General features: G+C 43.3%; 2 protein-coding genes across 2 annotated transcripts in view; one reads left to right on the forward strand and one right to left on the reverse strand.

The window, feature by feature from the left end:
- The window catches only part of ABCB11 (ATP binding cassette subfamily B member 11), a 44,090-nt gene extending 39,640 nt beyond the window's left edge, over window positions 1-4,450 (forward strand). The window contains exon 28 of the mRNA XM_078609100.1: window positions 894-4,450. Within this exon, the coding sequence (XP_078465226.1) occupies window positions 894-1,094 (201 nt within the window). The 3' untranslated portion in view covers window positions 1,095-4,450. The remainder of the gene's footprint in view (window positions 1-893) is intronic.
- CCT5 (chaperonin containing TCP1 subunit 5) lies at window positions 4,142-14,676 on the reverse strand. Its single transcript, XM_078609101.1, has 11 exons — window positions 14,432-14,676; window positions 12,371-12,431; window positions 11,862-12,026; window positions 10,621-10,819; window positions 9,817-10,009; window positions 8,727-8,876; window positions 8,049-8,168; window positions 7,284-7,469; window positions 6,460-6,597; window positions 4,955-5,135; window positions 4,142-4,460 (listed from the first exon to the last, which is right to left on the reverse strand). Exons 1-11 carry the CDS (start codon window positions 14,534-14,536, stop codon window positions 4,327-4,329), a joined length of 1,632 nt encoding a protein of 543 aa, XP_078465227.1. The 5' UTR covers window positions 14,537-14,676; the 3' UTR covers window positions 4,142-4,326.
- Window positions 14,677-19,882: the final 5,206 nt, after the last annotated feature.

The following is a 19,882-nucleotide window of genomic DNA, read 5'->3' on the forward strand; positions in this document are numbered from 1 at the left end:
GGCTCCTTACGGGCCACGCAGGGTACGTATCCAGTGACGATGCTTAGTTGTGGCGTGCGGCATCTGGCGTGGTTGGGAAGTTGGGGTTGTGGTCAGGGATGTCGAGACCCAATGGGATAATTTCTTTGTCGTGATAACGTTTTGTTGTTGATGTTGTCCGTGCTATTTTTTTTGGTGCCATTGATTAATCTGTTTATTAGTTTTCATTTGCTTGTTGTGTAGGTGTGTGTGTGTGTATTGGGATTCTTTCGCGCCATGCGTAGCTAACCGCGTGTATGGGATTTGGTCCTTAAAAATAATGAATGGTCGCGTGTTATGAGAAGCCGTTGGCATGAATGACGCCATATAAAATTAAAGTATTATTATGTTATAATCAGGTAGGTGTTTCTGTGTGACCAGATTGGTAGAAGGGTGCCACGGTGGCGAGATGTTAACCACCTTGCCTGGTATACAGGAGGTCGTGGGTCCGATCCCAACCCCGACGCCTGTATATTTGGAGTATATTTTTCTCCGGGTCTGTCGGTTTATCCTTCCACAGTTAGAAGCGTGCGCTTTGAGTATTTGGATGCTATCAATTTCCACGTGATGTTAAGCCACTTTGTTGAGCTATCATTTGTGGCCAAGTCGCTTCAAAAAAAAAGTATTTAGCTCAGTGGGCCTTACCAGGTAAAATAAAAAAATATCTTGATTTGAAGCTTTCGTGACTGCAGGAATCCATACTCTTTGATTCCTTCGGTAAAGTCACGTAGGTAGAAAAATACCTACGTGACGTAGAAAAATACGTGACTTTACCGAAAGAACAAAAAATAAAAAGTTTTTTTTTACTTTATTGACACCGTAATGCATGAGAATGTGTTCATGTTAATCGTGTGTGTTTGAAAACTGTTGCGCAGACCGTGCAATCTGCGTTGGATCAGGCGCGCCAAGGCCGCACGTGCATCGTGATCGCTCATCGCCTCTCCACCATCCAGAACGCCGACCAGATTGCCGTCATATCCCAGGGGCTGGTCATTGAGAAGGGCACTCACAACGAGCTCATGGTTGCGCAGGGCGCGTACTACAAACTGGTTACAACAGGCGTTACCATGAGCTAAGGTCGTCGTTATTTATACGGCAGAGATTCACTTCCGAATGTTTTCCGGGTCTCTGGTAGACTGGAGTAGGTGACGGGTGACAAGCAGCCACAGCCATAGCGTATTGTATACTGGATGTGGTGTGCTGGGTACGGAAATATTTAGCAGGTCGCCGACCTGGACAGACCAAGCTGAAATTAAAATCAAATGACACCGTTGAAATGTCACCTTTATGTTTTCATTTAGAGTGTAGTAAACTATGAAATCGCATTTTATTTTCCATTACCGCTTAACCCGGGTCACTCTTGCAAGAGAGATGTGTTGTCGTAATGCTGACAACATCACTCAACACTTAATTCTAGATTTGAAGCTTTCGTGACTGCAAGGAATCATATTCTTAGGTTTTTTTCGGTAAAGTCACGTAGGTAAAACATCACTCAACACTTGAGAGACCTTAAGATTGCATTGTATCAGAGGTTGGGGAACGGATGGCCCATGGGCCAGACATGGCCCACAATTTAATTTCTTCCAGTCCGTGGCTACGTGGATGCCTCACCACTTTGGAACGGTCCACAGATGACATCCTTCACTGGAGGAGGGGAGGCGGCGGAACATTTTCAACCTGGCAAAGATGCCGCGTTTATCATTTGAGCGCGCTCAGTCACGCAAACGCCTCTTGAAGTGGCAGGAGTTGACTTGAGCTGCGTTAGTGGACCGTCAAAGCTACGTGAAGTTTTATTCGAGCCTCGCCCAGTAGAGGGGTCTCCATCCCCGAGTTATATAAACTGTCATCGGATGTAGTGTAACGTTGTTTTTTTCCCCTGCAATGTGTGGACGTGCACACACGGGCTTAATGAACATTTACACACACCAACTTTGTTTTACATGCAATTGTGAGCCTCGTGCTAAGATTATAAGGATACAATTTGATCGTACGTGGATAAGATATCCTGATTAATGGACGTTTTATTGTTGGAAACATTTCATGTTTATATTAGCCTCAAGCATGTTCAATCCCTCGTGACAATCCACTGCTGGATGAGGACCTCCCCACATGCCTGGCAGGCCTTGGTGGAGGGGGGGGGGGGGTTATTTGACCATACTTCACCATGCTGGGTCAGTGCGGGTTGGTGCTGGCGGGGAGCAGACGTAGCAGCATAGTACAATATCACAATAGATGTTGCTGCAGTTCTCTGCTGCCCACCACATAACCCAGCAACAAACCTATAGCGTCCCGTTTGTGCGTGATGGTTACCCATCCAAGCACCATGCAGGTTCAAATCCCCACTTAGCTTTAGATCTGGGTGCATTCTGGGTAATTTGAAAGTAGAAAGGTATATGTTATATTGACCGCTAGTCGTGTTGCTCATTCATTTGATTCCACTGCGGAAGGGCAAGTGGTTTGCCCTTCAGATGTATTGTTCTCAGCCATTGCAATGTGGAATTTCCACCACTGGCTCAGAACCGTCAATGCAAGACGCTCCATTTTTTGAGCAGGGAAATGTTTTGACTTAAGGTTGGGATGTAGTCGAGCGTCTTAACATAAAAGACTTAAATATAGGTTAATGTAGAGAAATGTTATGGTACATATTTTACACGGATTGTATTGAAAGGTTGTTGCCGATTAATAATTAACACATACTAATAGTGTTGTGCACTTGGAATATCCAAAATAAAAAAAGCTGGTCCAATTAAAAAGATGTAAATGTTGTGGATTTTCTCCAACACACCGGTGTGCTGTGCTAGTAACGAATTAGCACATTCTGTTTACATGACAACCCTTACTAATTGGCTGTGGCGGGTTTAAAGACATTTATATTTACGCGATCCAACCCAAAAAAAAAACCTGTATTGCCAATTAACAAGTTTTATCTTCTTCAGGCATGCTGGTCACAAGACGCCATTTCACACGAAATGCACCAAAAAGCCTCATTGAGGCTCAACTCGCATTAGAGCACATCATGCACTGTGATGTTTACCCAACTGCTTTATAACGAGCATGTTATTTGTGGGAGGAAATTGGAGTACTGTACATGGAGAAACTGCACACACGAATGGGTGATACTCAGGACACAAGAGTCTTCACCTAGCTCCCTTGCAAGCCCAGCAGCGTTGGGAATCCGCGAGCAAATCTGTGATCCAGCAACTCCACCGACCAGAATGAGCCAACAGGTAGTTGTGGCTGAAGGTAGATGCTCAGGTTCAATGAGCTTGGGTCATTCATAGCGTGCTGTGATGCAATGCTTGCAAGTTTTGCAACTGTCAACTCATGCTCGAGTCAATATCAGTCATGACCTATTCACTGCTGGATCAAGGGCTTTCCACATTACCACCATATAGGCTTGCAATAGTTGATCTAACTCCCACATGAGTTGTCATCACACGATCTCCATGGTGGTTGTCATCTTCAGCATGTTATCAGTCTTGACCATCGGCCATCACCCCCTTCTTCTCAGGTCACTTTTCAAGTTAATATCTCGAATTTGCATTTGTTCTTTTGCCTGTGTTCATCTTTCTCTGCAATTGCAAGCATGCATCTCCAGGTTTGTTTTTCTGAGCAGATTCTGTCTCACTACATGCCGCCAATAATACAATTACACTGGGAATTGGAGCCAAAACACCTGAAATTAAAAGTGGTTAAAACCTACGTATTACTTCAAATATCAATAAAACATCTATTGCATACACTATAATTGAGATCTAAAAATATAAAAATGATGTACTCATTTCATACACAGCTGGCATATGGCTGTATCTGTTGTCCGTGTTGTGTATCTGAACATACCGATGCAAGCAATAATATTCTGACAGTCTCACGAAGGGGAGTACATAATCACACAGTTCAAAAAAAACACAAGGCAAATGAGGTGACACAAATAAGGTGTATTTAGTTTTAAACATCAGTGCCTCAGCCTTGCTTCCAAAACTACATTTGACTTTGCATTACGTAAATGTAGGCTGCTGCTCTTACAAAAAATATCCTTCAGAAATGCATCATAAAACCTTGGTACAAACGTGTATGGACATGTCTCACACCGCGGATATCAAGAAACACAAGTACAAGATTATAAGTGTCAAGAAATGTTTATCAACACGTTAAGCAATTTAATTTTGGTGACATGCAAGAGCAGTACAATTTATGAGCGTTGTTATATCATCACGGGACCACAGGTAAACATCGTGCTGTGGATGTCTGAAAAGCATCGACCAAAGAGGGGGGGGGGCTCAGCTGAGGCAGGTGCCTGTGTTAATTTTAGTAATCTATGTTCTCGCCAGGGCTTCGAATGTCATCGATCTTGAGAATCATTTTGACCATCTGCGTTGCAAGAGAGATCTGTTGTTTTTTACCAATCAGCGTCTCTATAACATGCTGTTCCTTCATGTCACCTGCAACAACAACAAAGACCCACAAATATTACACATCATAAATGAAGATAGCAAAATGGCAAACTACACAAAGGAGTGAAAAAGAGTAACTAAAAATGATATGCTGCATCTACTCTTAGACGTTAGGACTTTATATTTTTGGGGGAAAACTGTTCATATAACTTAATTATGAATTGGCAAGTCACTATAAACGCTTCACAAAAGTAATGCTACTTTATAAAATTGTCACTCGACATTTGTTTACGAATGTCAATGGATGGAATAAATCAATAATAAATGCACATTATTGAGATTTCAAAACAAATACTCCTAATTAGACAAAAACAGGTCTCAATGCCTAGTGCAACTATCCACGCTTAATTTCGCACATTTTAGCTTTTGCCCTATTACAAACAGCATGAATTTTATTGGCTTTTGCCCCTTTTGAGTCTCCTTGGAAAGAGAACATCAATCAGGCACGCAATAGAGGGTGTCCCAAGTAGACAATTATTTACCCTTGGAAGATGACTGCATGCAGTTGATGCCCAGGTAGGGTTTCTTCTCAGCCAGCTGGCGAGACCGCACCTCTGCAAGAGCCCCAATGGAGTTGAGGCCACTGTTCTCAGCCAGTGCCATGGGAATCACCTCCAGCGCATCGGCGAACGCACGCATCGCGTACTGCTCCAAGGTCGCACACTTGAGGGCACATGGGTACACAACGCGTGTCCGTTGAGCACATTGTTGTAAGAGACTACACAGCCACAGCGAAATCCGCATGCAGGCCACGCCAGTGTAAATAATTGATCTTGAACAAAATTTTCCATGCGATAAAGGGATGTAACCATTTACAGTCTATACAATTTAATGAACGTTGACAGTTTGTGTCACACCTTTTTTTGTACATGGGATTCATGAAGATACTTAAAACGGTACACATTCCGACAAATACGAATGGAAATGCGATTTTCTTAAACCGATGATTTGACACATGTAAAACACGCAAAAGAATGGATGTTAATGCATGAGTGTTTAGAACCATTGTAAATCAATCTTCATATAAAAATGGCATTCCTATCTAATTTTAATATTTTGTCAAATTTAATGCACTTCTGGTCAAGAGACATCTGTTTGTCAGGGATCTAGCACACGTAGCCTGCTTAAACGTACCAATATAGCAGTTCCAAGATTATTAGTTATACATTTCAGACACATTAAAAGGTGTGTGTGGGTAAATTATGAATCTAATTATGAAATAACTTTTTTTATTAGGCATAGTATGTAAACCAATAGAAATAATTTGTCAACCGTTTATCACAAGGGAGAACTGGTAAAACGATGTTGGACTGAAATTTGTATCCACACTTGGTCTGATCGTGCCTTCAGTTGAAATCATTATGTCTCAAACCCAATGCCTTCTTACAAAATAAACCTGTTTCTATATAAAAACGTAATTACAGTGACATACACCTAATATGTATTCTCAGAATAATTCTGAATTTTTTACTGAGGTGCAATCAATTTGTGAAATTGCCCATAATTACCGTAGAAAAAAAATCATCATCACTTGCGCCAAGGGGGTGCCGCCCTTGTCAAACGCTTGAGACGAGATGTGATGCAAGTCGCGGTATCGCGTGTTAAGAGCCGAGACGCTCCGGCGTACAAGACCGCTTTTATTAACCCTATCCCGTTTCAAGATGCCTGCAAGTAGCAAGTTGGGTGTCCCGTTCACCGCTGAATCTCGGAACGCGCAAGCGGTTCAGCATTAATTTTATTTAGAGAAGCGTAGCGCCGTTTGTTTTTAAAGACGTTGTACTCACCGCGGAGAACTGCGGCGACACGACCGCACTCGATGATAGCTGGTGCCAAACTGTGCCACATGCCCTCCCCGCATGGCCTTGCGGGAGCCTCAGTACCAATTAAGTAATTACAACATTTATTCCGGTTCAGACCAGAATCGGAAGACAAACCGATGACGTACATCATTGGAACAGGTTAAAAACAAATCATTTGCCATCGTTACCTTGTCCGCAGCTTCCGAAACGGCTAATGAGCAGCTGATTTCAGCCGCTCCGCCTCCGTACACAACGCGGTTGTCTCGCACCAGGTTGCGGATCACACACAGAGCATCGTGGATGGAGCGCTTGGCCTCTTCAATGATCTAAAAACAGAATCCGGGGTTGCGATATGAAGGCAATGTTATTATATATATTTTACACCATTAAATAAAACCACAATTACAATAAAAAACAGAAAAAGGGAGCACATCGATCAGGGAACAAATAAAACATTTATGTGCTTCAAAAGTTTTACACGGATGACCAATTATACCACAAATTTGGAATAAAAGCTATTTCCTGACCAAAATCCTAATTTGTTGAGAGGGTGTAATCTGATGTGCAGAGCAAGCAAAATCATACCCAGGCATTGGTGCAGAGCAATGGCAATGCATGAGATGTACCAAAGCTAGTTTCTCTTACAAATAAGACCGGGTAAACTCATTTTGTCCAATCATGTAAAACAAGCACACGTAATGTTCACTACCCTCGATGTAAAAATGGAAGTTATTAAATCCGCCTTTGGTTCACGCCGCATCACGCGTGAGTAGCAAGCATCACACGTGCCTGTTTTACATCACACGGAAGTGTATTTGTATTTTTTCTGGTAATTATCAATGGAATATCAAGATTCAGAGTCTAAAAGGGCCGATTGTTTTCATCGCTAACCCCCCTTGGATTGGCCACTGGCGTGCACCTCTTTCTAACCAAGTACAAAGATGCAGCACTGACCCTCCCACCCACCAACCACACGAAAAAAAAGTGATGGCGGTGGCAGTGAACGCCGTACCATCTTGTTGCCTCCGCGGATGAAGATGGTTACTGCACGTGAGTTGTGGCACTGCTCGATGACCAGCATGTGATCCTTGGTGGTGCCAAAGGAAAGTTCCCGCACGATGCCGGCGTGGCCCAGCTTGTCGGCCGTCAGCTCGGAGAAACGAGGGACGATGCGACCACCCGTCGCGATGGCGATCAGCTGCGCACAGCGTTAAAGGGGCAGCGAATTCACAATGTCCACTTCACAATCGTCAGCGTCTGCGTCAGCAACGATCAATCCACTCTGCGTAAATGTTGAATTGGCGTTAAACATAGGCAGGTGTATTAATGACCTAACAATTAAAGTTCTGACAGCACTGGCAGGAGGGATGTCACGATTTGTTGATTAAAATGCAATCGTGTCAATAATAAGTGCCCTGAATTTTTCACGTATTCCAATTCATGTTTCAACATGCAAAAACTAAAATAAGATACAACCTCAAGTCAACCAGCGCTTATACGCCCCTTGACCAACATTTGCCCCCAATATTGGTGAAGCAAACTGGACTAGTTTTGACATTCTAAGTCTCATCAACAGTGGACTCCTATAAATGCTGCAAGCGTACAATACATTGTATCTATTGCACGCAATTTGGTTATGAAATACCCTGCCACTATAGATTATACAAGAACCACAATATATAAAAAAAAAATATTATTCATGAATGGAATTGTGACAGAATCATGACAAATGATAGAGCAGAGGTTCCCCATGTGAAGTACAACAAATAACACAAACCTCAATCTCGTGTCCTCCAACCCAACGCACAGCTGGCAGCTCGTTCTGCAGAAGCAAGTGGTTGGCCTCATCATCGAATCCCCACTGGCAGATTGCTAGGTTCGCTCCAGTTTCCTTCACCTGTACACACACATATGCACAAGGGGCAATGCCAAGATTATACAAAGGGTGATAACTTCACATGACCTGTAATAGTGTAGAGGAGAATAAATATGGATCTGAGTATTACTTGCATGCTGCATTTCAGCCAGAGACATAGAACGCAGGTAGGTGATGAGTGGAAGAAAGTACTTCATGATACAAATGGATATCATGAATGTTTTACAATTACACTGGCAGAAAATTAAATAGTACATCACAGACCTACAAGGGCCTGCTTGTGCATTGACACACATGCACAAAAAGGTAATTCATGTACCATGTTCATCATTAACACTGCTTTAACAGAAATATAAAATCGGCTAACGTGTTTGCAAATTTCCCTTCATCCGAGTAAATATTTTAGCTTAATTAATATTTGAAACACATCGCGCCATGCCACCACACGGCATATATCAGGGTCGGGATCGAACCCACGACCTCCTGCATACCAGGCGAGGCAGATAACATCTCGCCACCGTGGCAGTCCACAGCAGGAGTCAGGTGAGGCCAGTTGTCGTCGTGAGAGCATACACACACCTGGCGGACCATTTCAGCAAACTTCTCCTTCTCATACTGCAGCAGAGCCTTGTAGTCCTCGACACATGTCACATCCAGCTTGTGCTTTGTCTTGGGCTTTGGTGGTTCGAACGGGCATGTAAGAATGGCGATCTTGGCATTAATCACCTCCTACAAGGTGGGGGAGAACAAATCATAACATTTTGAGTCTCTGGGCCTTCTCAACGTGCAATAAATATATTGAAGCCTTGTCCTGCACACAGTCCGTGAGAGATTAGAAGTGTAATGATTCACGCCCAAGTTCTTACAAGCACAATTTTATTTGAGTATCGTGTTCTTAAGAATCGATATTAATTGATGAACCAATATTTCCACCCATGATCAATACATCAAAGCACATATTTGGGTGTGATATAAATGTAACAAATTACACAAGTTAACATGTAAGACATTAACTTATGCACTTACATAATGTATGACGTAACTGTATAGGTTCATGAGCATGTGATATGTATTGTACTGTATTTGCAGGCTACAGCTCTGTGTACATGTGTGGACTGTAGGTTACGTTGCACTGTGAATAGTGCAGGAATATAGGCCTGTGTATCTACTTTACCCTGTATTATGCATGTGGTATACCTTTTGTGTTCTCTGTAAAGAAAATAATTTATCTGCACATGTTTATGTACTGCACGAACATGTGCTACATGCACATTAATTTTAAAGCCATTTTTGTATTCTTTGGGTGGCATTAATATATCCAAACACAAAGCAATAACGCTATAATACTTACTGTAGTACGTGGATCAGGGTAGGTGGATCAGGGCACAGTGGTTGGCGCATCGCACTATGAACCGAGTGACTTGAATACGAGTTGTGGCCATGGCTACCATCAGCAGCGTGTAATATCTGAGACCCACCACATCCTGGCACCTCACTTCACCAACAAGCACTGACTAGCGTGTTGAAATGTGGTCAAACGGCACCCCATGGTCAGTTGGGTACATGGTGGGGGCACCTTTATACTGCGCTGCAGTGGATTGAAAGAGATCTGTAAAATAATCTCTTGTGGGGCGGTGTTTGTATTGCGTACGCGTGCATTATTAAGCACCTTGGGCATCTGTGGGTGACTGAAGTCCTTGTCTACGACGACGCCCTTGATGAGCGCTGTGTCGTCGAGCCGTCCGCCCACTTTGCCCTCCACCTTGATGAGTTCGAAGTCGACGTCTTTGCGCTCCAGATCGGCCACGGACAGGACCGCATTCACGGCAATTTCGGCCATCATTCGCTGGCAACGGTTCACACTACACAGGCGCATAAAAAGGTATTCAAGTAATCAATACAAATACCGGGGGGCTCATAATGTAGGTGTTTCTGGTTAGATCGCGTTAATATAAATGTGTCGTTAAACCCGCCACCACCCGACACTCTTTCACGAGGTAGAATTAAAATAAAATGTCATTTAGTTTATCAGCTCGTGGACCTACTCAAACAATGTTTAACAACACCATTTGTTTAAGAAGGCAAACTATATGGGTTTCAAGCTTACAAGTCTCATCAGTCATGTGCTGAAACAAACCCAAAAGGTTGATAGACCAATGGACAAACCATTAGATATTTTCTTTGAATACAAATTATGTTTATTTACTGCATTATTCACATTTGTTTCACCATAACAATTTACACAAATATTACTAGCTTGAGGAACTCGGTGAAGCCACTGAGATAAAAACAAGATTTAACAACATTCAGAAGTGTTCACGCTCATTAGATAACACTAGTGTAATCCATTATTGCACTGAATAACGATTAATGCAACTACAAGAGACCTAATTATAATCACTGTACTCTCACAAGGCACAGACCATGGTGGACTCCTAGTGTGCAGATAGTGCAGATACTGTACTACACGTACATCTTGGAGCCCAACGTAGTCATTGCCGTGAGCACGAGGGGCTCGGTGTTGGCTGGGTCCACGGGGTAGGACTCGGCAATGGAGTCAAGGTGAGCAATGGCCACGCGCGCCGCTTGCTCGTAACCGTCGGAGATGCGGATCGGGTGAATTCCTCGGTCCAGGAGCTGCTCGGCCTGCTCGAGCAATGCGCCTGCAAGCACTGTTTCACAAACCGGCCTTCGGTGAGCACATCGTAAGCCAACCAAGTACCATGTATATAAGATAGGCACGTCTTGCTTTCACAGATGGGTGCTGTGGTGGCGAATTGTTAACTACCTCGCCTGGTATGGGGTTCGATCCTGACCCTGACGGCTATATACCAGGAGTTTGCATGTTCTCCCCGTGGTCGCTTGGAATTTTCTCCAGGTCACCCGGTTTTTTCCTCCACATTTAGAAACGTGCATTTCGAGTATTTGGCTGTCATAAATTTCCACGTGATGAGCCGCTTCATTGAGCTATCATTTGTGGCCAGGTCACTTTAAAAAAAGAGCTATGTAGCTAAGTGGGCCTTACCTGGTAAAATAAAAAGTTTTGTTTAAATTTAGAGATGACTAAAATATGGATGTAGTAGGCTTGGTTGTTTAGGAAGCTGAAAATAAATATTTTCGTGAAAAATAGATAGAACTTCAACCTATGTAATAAAGCTCGCTGTGGTTGTTAGTGCACTGCCGTTTGAAATCAGCAAACAGTTACATTCCTAGCCACAACTGCAACAATAATGAAAAGTGAAAAATAGTGGTCCTGGGTCGCCGCACTTTATAACCCGCACTGACTAGCATGGCAAAATATGGATAAATAACCTCTACAATTGACATGGCGTGGGGAGACCTTCAATTTTGTTTTTTAATCAACATATGTAATTAATCTAATGTACTGTATATTAACATTAAGTAGTTCAATTCCATTAAACATTTCACTGGTTTCTAAATGTTATTAATTAAGTTGTACAATTTTAATTCTGTAAATAACCAATGGAACCTTAACATTTTTGAAAGGTTTACATTTTACTATGTAACAAAATACATAACTTTTTAGATTTGTTGGATAAAACAGCTGATAACTTGTTCTGTAAAGTATAATAATCGATTCCATGAAACTATATAACTGATGTACAAACGTATGAATGTTGGCATAATCAGCTTGTCCTCCAGCAAGCTATAGTGCAGTGCAAATGGATGTGGTGCATAACTTAAGTCACGTACCCACAACACCAGTGGTGCCATCTCCGATCTCATCATCCTGGGAGCGCGACAACTCCACCATCAACTTGGCCACCTGGTGTTCCACGTCCATCATTCCCAGGATAGTGGCACCATCATTTGTCACCGTGATATCGCCATCCTGGCTCACAATCATCTTGTCCAGCCCTACAAAGTTAGGTAAGAACACCACCATTAATACTCTTTGGTTCTTTCGGTAAAGTCACGTAGGCAGAAAATTATTAATAGATCATGTGAATTAAATATAATTCCGCACACCTTTTCCAAAAGGATCAATAAATGAAAAGCATATAGAATAGATGTTAGAATCAGCTTCATTCATTTTGTGGTAAATATTCTTTGGGTCTTTCGGTAAAGTCATGTAGATAGGTTCAAATTAATTAAAATAAAATAAACGACGACGTTTCGATCACAACACAAGCGATCGTCAGTGGTAAAATGTTTGATAAATGGTTAAGTGACATTATTTGTACGCCGATAGAATGCATTACCTTTGGGTCCAAGCGATGTCCGGAGAGTGCTTGCCACAGACTTGGCTGCCATAATGTGCGACTGTCAGAAAACACAAAGCAGACCAGCACGCAAATAACAATACGATCACAAACCCTTTTTCCCCATCATACTGGACATCAGTGAAAAAAAGCTTCAGAGCTCATCCGATTCCAAATCCATGCGGCCAACACAGACTAATGATCTCGCCACTGTGCGGACCACACCCCTATATGCACCATGTGCAACAACCACCAACCACAATCAGCTCCATCATAGGCTGGACTGCAAATACTGACATCACGCCAGAGGTCGCAACCGGGTACCCGATACCCGTACCCTACCCGGCGGGTACGGGTAGCCGTTTGCGACCCTGGTGCGGCCGGGTACGGGTAGGCCGTGAGTCACTGGTGAGTAACCGTTTGTCACTCATTTCGGGTAGGTACGGGTAGGGAACGGCTACCCGTACCTGGCCCGGTACGGGTACCCATTTGCAACCCTGGTACGGGTACGGGTAAGGAATCAAAACCCGTTTGCGACCTCTGCATCACGCTGTCATTGCGATTCCACACGTGCATACATGATCGACTGCCGCTGACAGACATGAATGGTCAGTTGCATAAAGCACCGTAAGTTATTGTTATCCTTAATTAGTACGACTTCGAATCACGGAGTAAACATTCCAATCCAAAAATGTATAGGTCTTGTTGTATTAGGTTGTACGTCCTAGATCGTACGATACGAGTTTGAATTCTCGGTAATGAAAAATATATATATACTGTACAAAAATGGTCAGTCATTCGTGACATCACAATATATTCTAACGCGTCAAACCCGTGTTGGGACGCGGCAAGATTACAGCACCTTCTATCAGCAACGGTTGGCTACGTACGGTGCGAATGAAGTTCAACATACATGCATGAAAGGGCCCATTTCCCGAAACTTCAGCCTCTTCGTCTATATCTTTCTGTTGTCATGCAGTGCTGAAACGTAGGGCGGTGTGGGCAGGCCTTCATCCAGCAGTGGATGGATAACAGTTGCCAAGCCAGTGCTATTGACGATTGTGGGTGCGTTTGATTGTACAAGAGAGGACGTATCTTTTTTGCACAAACTCGCCGCCACACATTCGTTATATATATATTTTTGCCTTTGCTTTAGTCATCCCAAGAGCCCGTGGCGCATCCTCAAATGGAGAAACTGCACCAAACGCTACCAATGGTGGGCGGGGTGGGGGGAGCTTTCGCACGCGTATTTGGGTGCCATTCTAGATTTGAAGTTTTCATGACTTCGGACACCCATACTCTTTGGTTCTTTCGGTAAAGTCACGTAGGTACCTCCGTGACTTTAGGTAAGGTACCTCCCGTGACTTTACCGAAAGAACCAAAGAGTTTGGGTGCCATGTGTTACACCACCCAAAAAAACTCCCTTATCGAATGGGTCTCCCGCCGCGAGTGTCGATCAAATCCTGTACGAGGGGGCCTAACATCCACGCCGTGCCGGTAGCACGGGGTCGTGGTGGTGATTATTTGACTAACTTCACCGCGTTGGTCAATGCGGATTTTTACGGTGAGGAACGACGCACAGACGTTGTAACATTAGCACATAGGATTGTTTGCTGGACCGTCCTCTGCTGCCCACCACATAGCCGCCACCCGTGGTATCCTGCAACATTTTGTTAAAATATGCGTGGTCACCATCCATTCATCGAGGCAATGTCTGAAGAGATCTGACGTACCGAGAGCGATTTGGTCATTGGTTATATACACTGCTGCCTAAATGCGTCATTGCTTATCTCAATGCGAATAAAGTACAAGTAGATTATCACGAAACGCGCAGAATATTATCCGAACGTGCGAGAAGCATTTCTGTAGCTTTGTTCTGACATCCCGAATGAATGACTTGACGATACACGAATTCATTCAAAAGCCAACCCGTATTGTTAGTGACACACACACACGAATGATTCTCGCATTATCTAAATAAAAAATAAAGCACAATGGTACAGTTATCGTTCATAGAAGCCGATGGAAAGATCCACTACTGTACACCGGGTTGCACTGTACCTTCAATGCATCCAGGCCGCTGAGTCTCGACTTTCGGTCCTGATCTTTAATGATGATGAACGGTCGTCCATACTCATCGAACGCCAACGTGCCCATTTGCGACATCTTGCTGCAGCCGTCGACGGCCACCTTACAAGTGTCCACGTGCACGGATGGCTGCGGATTTAACCACTTCACGCAGAAGCGTCTGGAACGGACGGCCTCGATGGACGCCGGGTGAGAGGGGAGGTGACGTCACGACGGACCGATCTATTGAAGCCTAACGGGAGGGGTGTTAAAACTTTACGCGCCTAATTATCAACACGTTATGAGCAATAGCGTAATTGTAAATAGCAATTTATAAAAAATAACACGGAGATCTGGAAAGGATGAAATGTGTGTGTTTTAATTGCATGTTTGGGTCAATGTTGAAGATTAGTTTTTCGTAATGGTTGCGCCCACCGGAAATGTCAACTGTTACCATGGTAACCGTTGACCGTTGGAGGGTGGCGGCAAATCAGAGGGTTGCTAGGTCAGAGGTTTACCCTCTAGATCTCTTGCACGTGCGCAGGCACTGCCCATGCCTGTGTCAAACTCCTTGTCAGTGCCCAACCTGATTAGAGACAAATTCTGATCTTATTGGTCACCCCGTGCCCCTTATAAATCTCAACGTTAATCCTACAAAGTCCTCATACTCTTAGGTTTTTTCGGTAAAGTCACGTAGGTAAAAAATAAAATTAATAAAAGTAATAAAATAAAATAATTATTTTATAAAATAATTATTTTATTTTATTTCTATTATTACTTTTATTAATTTACTTTACCGAAAAAAACCTAAGAGTATGAATCCTTGCAGTCACGAAAGCTTCAAATCTAGAACCTACAAAGTCCCATCGCAAGGGAGAAACACAAACAATTAGACAATCACCAGGACTACTACACTCACCATGGTACACTCACCATTACATAACCTGTCAACCCCTTGTCAGTGCCCTACCTTATTATAGACCAATTCTGACCTTATTGGTCACCCCGTGCCCTTATAAATCTCAACGTTAATCCTACAAAGTCCCATCACAAGGGAGTAACACAAACAAATAGACAATTAAATGCTTTTCCCGTATTGAAACTGCTGTACATTGTATGGACCTCAAAACTCAATTTCCCTGTACAAAGAATACGGAGTAAACCGTACGGGGTTGACAGCTGTGACTGCTGGATGAAGGCCTCCCCACGCCGTAGATGTGATTGTGTGGGTTATTTGGCCATACTTCACCACAATGGTCAATGCGGGTCGGTGAAGATAGGGGAGTACAGTATATAAGTATAATCACTGTACAGTACACCCATGTGTTTTACTGCACTGCCATCTGCTGCTAACAATGTAGCTCTACAGATCCCGATGATCAGGTTTTAAACCGTGGATGCGTTAGTTATGACCGTCTGTCAAGGGTTGGAGGATGGGTCACGACAACCCTCGTAAAGATTATCCATTATAAACGAAACTGTAGTATAACGTGTTGCTATTAGGGACGCACCCTATGAAAAAAGCCCGGCCAATTTGATTAAACGTTTTGCTTGTTTGGATACTTCATTCAAACTATTTGGCCTGTGGCCCCATCTGTGGCATTACAAGTTTGCTGCCTGCTGCACCTATTTAATTCAGCTTCACTTTTGTGACTTTAAATCAACGAAGAAGTTAAAACTCTGGAGCCCACCCACTTCCTCTTTTGGCTCTGCGCCTTTCCTTTTCAGGACACGCCCCTTCTGCTATAGGCCCGCCCCTTTCAGTTCCGACCCCGCCTCTTCCCCTGGACAGGGGTTTGGGCAGAGGTCGCAAACAGGTTTTGATTCCTTACCCGTACCCGGCCGCACCAGGGTCGCAAACAGGTACCCGTACCCGGCCGGGTAGGGTACCCGTACCCGATACCCAGCCGGGTACGGGTAGCCGGGTATCGGGTAGGGTACGGGTATCGGGTACCCGATTGCGACCTCTGGGATGAAGCCATGTTGCAGGCGCGGGTGGGTTGATTCTAGGAACTTGAAATGTGAGAAGAGACAAGACGTTGGGAAATGAGTGACGAACGGTTACTCACCAGTGACTCACGGCCTACCCGTACCCGTACCCGGCCGCACCAGGGTCGCAAACGGGTACTCGTACCCGTACCCAGTCGGGTACGGGTAGCCGGGTATCGGGTAGGGTACGGATATCGGGTACCCGATTGCGACCTCTGGGTTTGGGTAGTGGTGGGGTTGTTGAAAGGCCGATGGAGGGGGGGGGGTCAAAGCAGTAAAGGGATTCTTCTACTTACAAACGAGTTAGGTTCCAGAGGTTTGTTCGTAAGTCGATTTGTTCGTAAGTCCAACTTTACTCTTGTCGATTCCAAACAGGTTGTATGGCATGTACGCTTATACGGGGCATGGCTTTAAAAGTTGTATGATCTCCTGTAGATGCCACTGGTTCTCCATGTTCTGCAGATGTAGACGCCACCACCACCATCTATTGCGCGGCGGTTGAACTTATGGCTCGTTCCGAACGGGCAACTCGACATACGTACAGGTTTGTTCGTATCTCTGAAAGTTCGTAAATCAAGTGTTCGTAAGTAGATGAGTCCCTGTAGTAGGGGTGGATGTGGCCAGTAGGGGTGAGGAGGATCAGTAGGGGTGGTAAGAATCAGTAGTGGTAGGGGTAGAGCGACTTCAGACCAGGACCAAAAATCCCTCTTGAGAGCAGCAATAATAATTGTTTTTACCCGGATCGAATTGTATTTTTTCAACTCAGTTTGTATGTCTTGGGATTGCTAATTGAGGGGAAAGTTATGCATTTTTAAAGAACGTTTACATTTTCAATAAATGTTTAGGCTTGTATGGATTAATCTGTAGGAATTAATTCTCCAGATCTGGCTGTTTCCAATGAATTGCAAAGGTTTACATTTACATATAGAATTCTGCATTCAGGGACCCCACTAAATACAAGTTTGAAATGGCATTTTAAAGTAGGTAAACGTTTATTTATTTATTTTGGATGGTTTATTATATCAGGCTAAACTTTCCAACTGTTAATAATTTCTGCAATCATGCCTTATTTCCTGCTTGTCGGTGTTATTGTGATTTACCGGACCAATGCCAAAAACTTGGTTGTAAAATTACGGTTGCTGACAATGCGAATTGCCAATACAAAATAATGTACGACACCTAATTCTGTAAAATAAAATTTGTACTTCAAATTACGAGCAAAGCGTGAAGAAAAGGGATAGTAAACACTAGCTCAAACTTAAAATATTAAATGACTCTCATTAAAAACCCTAACATGAACATTTTAACATTAATCAGCAATACAATTACTGTGGTGGACTGCTTTGTATTAGTTGAGCCCACAAAAAATGGGAGCACTCTGGTCCATAGATGGCGCACATTTTATGCACACCAAAATTCTGATGAAGCATTGGCACTGGGTTAGTTCACTGCGCTATGAAATGTGGCGAATTGGGTTTGATTCCTGGTCCCGGCAAACATCGGTGGCGAATGTTAACCCGAACTGGTCCTTGCTCACCTCCTTTATTAACCTGCACCGACCAATGTGGTGAAGTATGGTCAGTATGTTCAACGAACGCTGAAAACAGAAAGGGCGTGGGGAGACCCTCATCCAGCAGAGGCTATAAGTGTGAATAGAGAATCGAATGTTCAGACAATGCTGACCTAGCTTGGGAGATTTGTTTAAGCTGGGCATCCGCCGAGATTTTAACCCAGAACTTCAGCGTTTGTCAGTGCAGTACTGACCGTCATTTGGTCGCCTTTACAGCCACTCATCCACGTTTATTTGTCAACATTTTAAAAAAGCTCAACCCAGTGAGTTTTGCGTCCGCCTGTGGCACAATTGAAGGGACACATTTGAATTAACTGACCATAAACGACAGTACAGTACTTGCAACTGACTCTCCCACTATAATTTGTGCAAATCGTGGAGGTTTCGCAATATGGCATACGACTGGCATTGAAATTACAGGTTAATTAAAATAATGGTAATTGACGCAATGTTTTATACGTTCACTGAAGATGCAACTTGGTAACGTAAAATGTGCAACTATTGTAGTCTTTTTAGTTCAGACTCAGACAATGGATCTTAGCTGGTAAGATCCATTGAGCTAAAGAGTTATTTTACAAAGTTGACCATCCCAAGACTGTTTTTATCACTTGTCACCTGCTTAAACAAAATAAGCTTGAAATTACCTCTGGTTCAATCCAGGGTACTTTTTTTATTTGTACAAGTGAAGGAATTCCTCCTCCCGTAAATATAAATAGGAACCCAGAGGAGTCCGAAATAGAGGAACATCTTTCCTAATGAATCACTTCACTACCGTGTATCTTTTGTATCGATTAGCGTGAAAAAAGGAAGCATTTGTTGCATAAACAAGTAACTTCCTTGTGCTGCTGAATACAAACCAAGTGTGCGAATGTCTATACTATTTTATATTTTGCTACTTCGCCAATGAGAAAAAGATAAATATCGTTTGTGTAAGTCGAGTAGATCTTCTGACATAACTGCAAACCCCGTTCATCAATGTCCTGTCCAATTACCTATTGTCCGCCTTTTGCTTAATTAGAAAGCAGGAGAATTTACACTTTATTGTTCATTAAAGTAAGTGGGCTTGAGTAGGATAGGTCGCTATAATGGATTGTGACTGATGCTCAAGGATAATGAATAAGCGGCAACCATGGGATAGAACGTGTCTGAGAGGACGTTACCGAGGAGATGGAGGGATGATATCAGCTTGTATTCAGGTGCAGTACTCGGTGGATTGCCATATCGCAGACTCGTGAGAGATAACGACGGAATTGGGCGCCTTTATCCAGCAATGGATTCACCATGACAATTACTTTTTCCCACGTCGGATTGCTGTTTATCTTTCACTTATTTGTGAATGACAAAAAGGAGACATGCACGGGCTCATTCAGGTGGAGAAACTTCCTCTATTTCTCAAAGAAAACTCTTAAGGGAGAGTGAATGAATGACTGTCTTTTCACATGAATGCTGTTGGGTGTATACAAAGCCACCTATTTTTAGATACCCCACTGATTTCTAACGACCTTCTTGCTTCCTGGTCAACGGGTGATTGGATATAGGTACAGTATTGTGAAAGTGATGGCTCGTGTATTGAGATTGGTTGGGGACAGAGGCTTTGCAATTAAATGTTTATATAATTTCTCCATGTTATTTATACATTTTGATCACCCTGTAATGTTTATATAACCAGCTTGGTTGCTCGGTGGCAGTGACTTGAAATTCACAAGATTTCGAGTTCAAATCCTGGCTGAGGAATAACTCAGCCCATCAGCTCAATAACTCAGCCCGGGGTCGATAAAATTGCTACCACTTTTTCACCAAATGGTTGTCCTATGGATGCAATCGGCCTCGTCATAGGAATGTAGATTTTCCAACACTGGCTCACGGCTGTCAACAGCATACACGCC

This window comes from Lampetra planeri, chromosome 31, assembly GCF_965212315.1.
Source record: "Lampetra planeri chromosome 31, kcLamPlan1.2.h2, whole genome shotgun sequence".
Taxonomy (NCBI): domain Eukaryota; kingdom Metazoa; phylum Chordata; class Hyperoartia; order Petromyzontiformes; family Petromyzontidae; genus Lampetra; species Lampetra planeri.

Excerpts from the sequence above, each read along its gene's own strand:
- CCT5 (XM_078609101.1), bottom strand. The coding sequence starts at position 14,536 with ATGTCGCAAATGGGCACGTTGGCGTTCGATGAGTATGGACGACCGTTC. Across the intron at positions 12,027-12,370 it reads GACATCGCTTGGACCCAAAG|GGCTGGACAAGATGATTGTG; the intron begins GTAATGCATTCT and ends CTAACTTTGTAG. Across the intron at positions 5,136-6,459 it reads TTTCGGAAGCTGCGGACAAG|TGTGCGACCTTGGAGCAGTA; the intron begins GTAACGATGGCA and ends TGTGCCCTCAAG.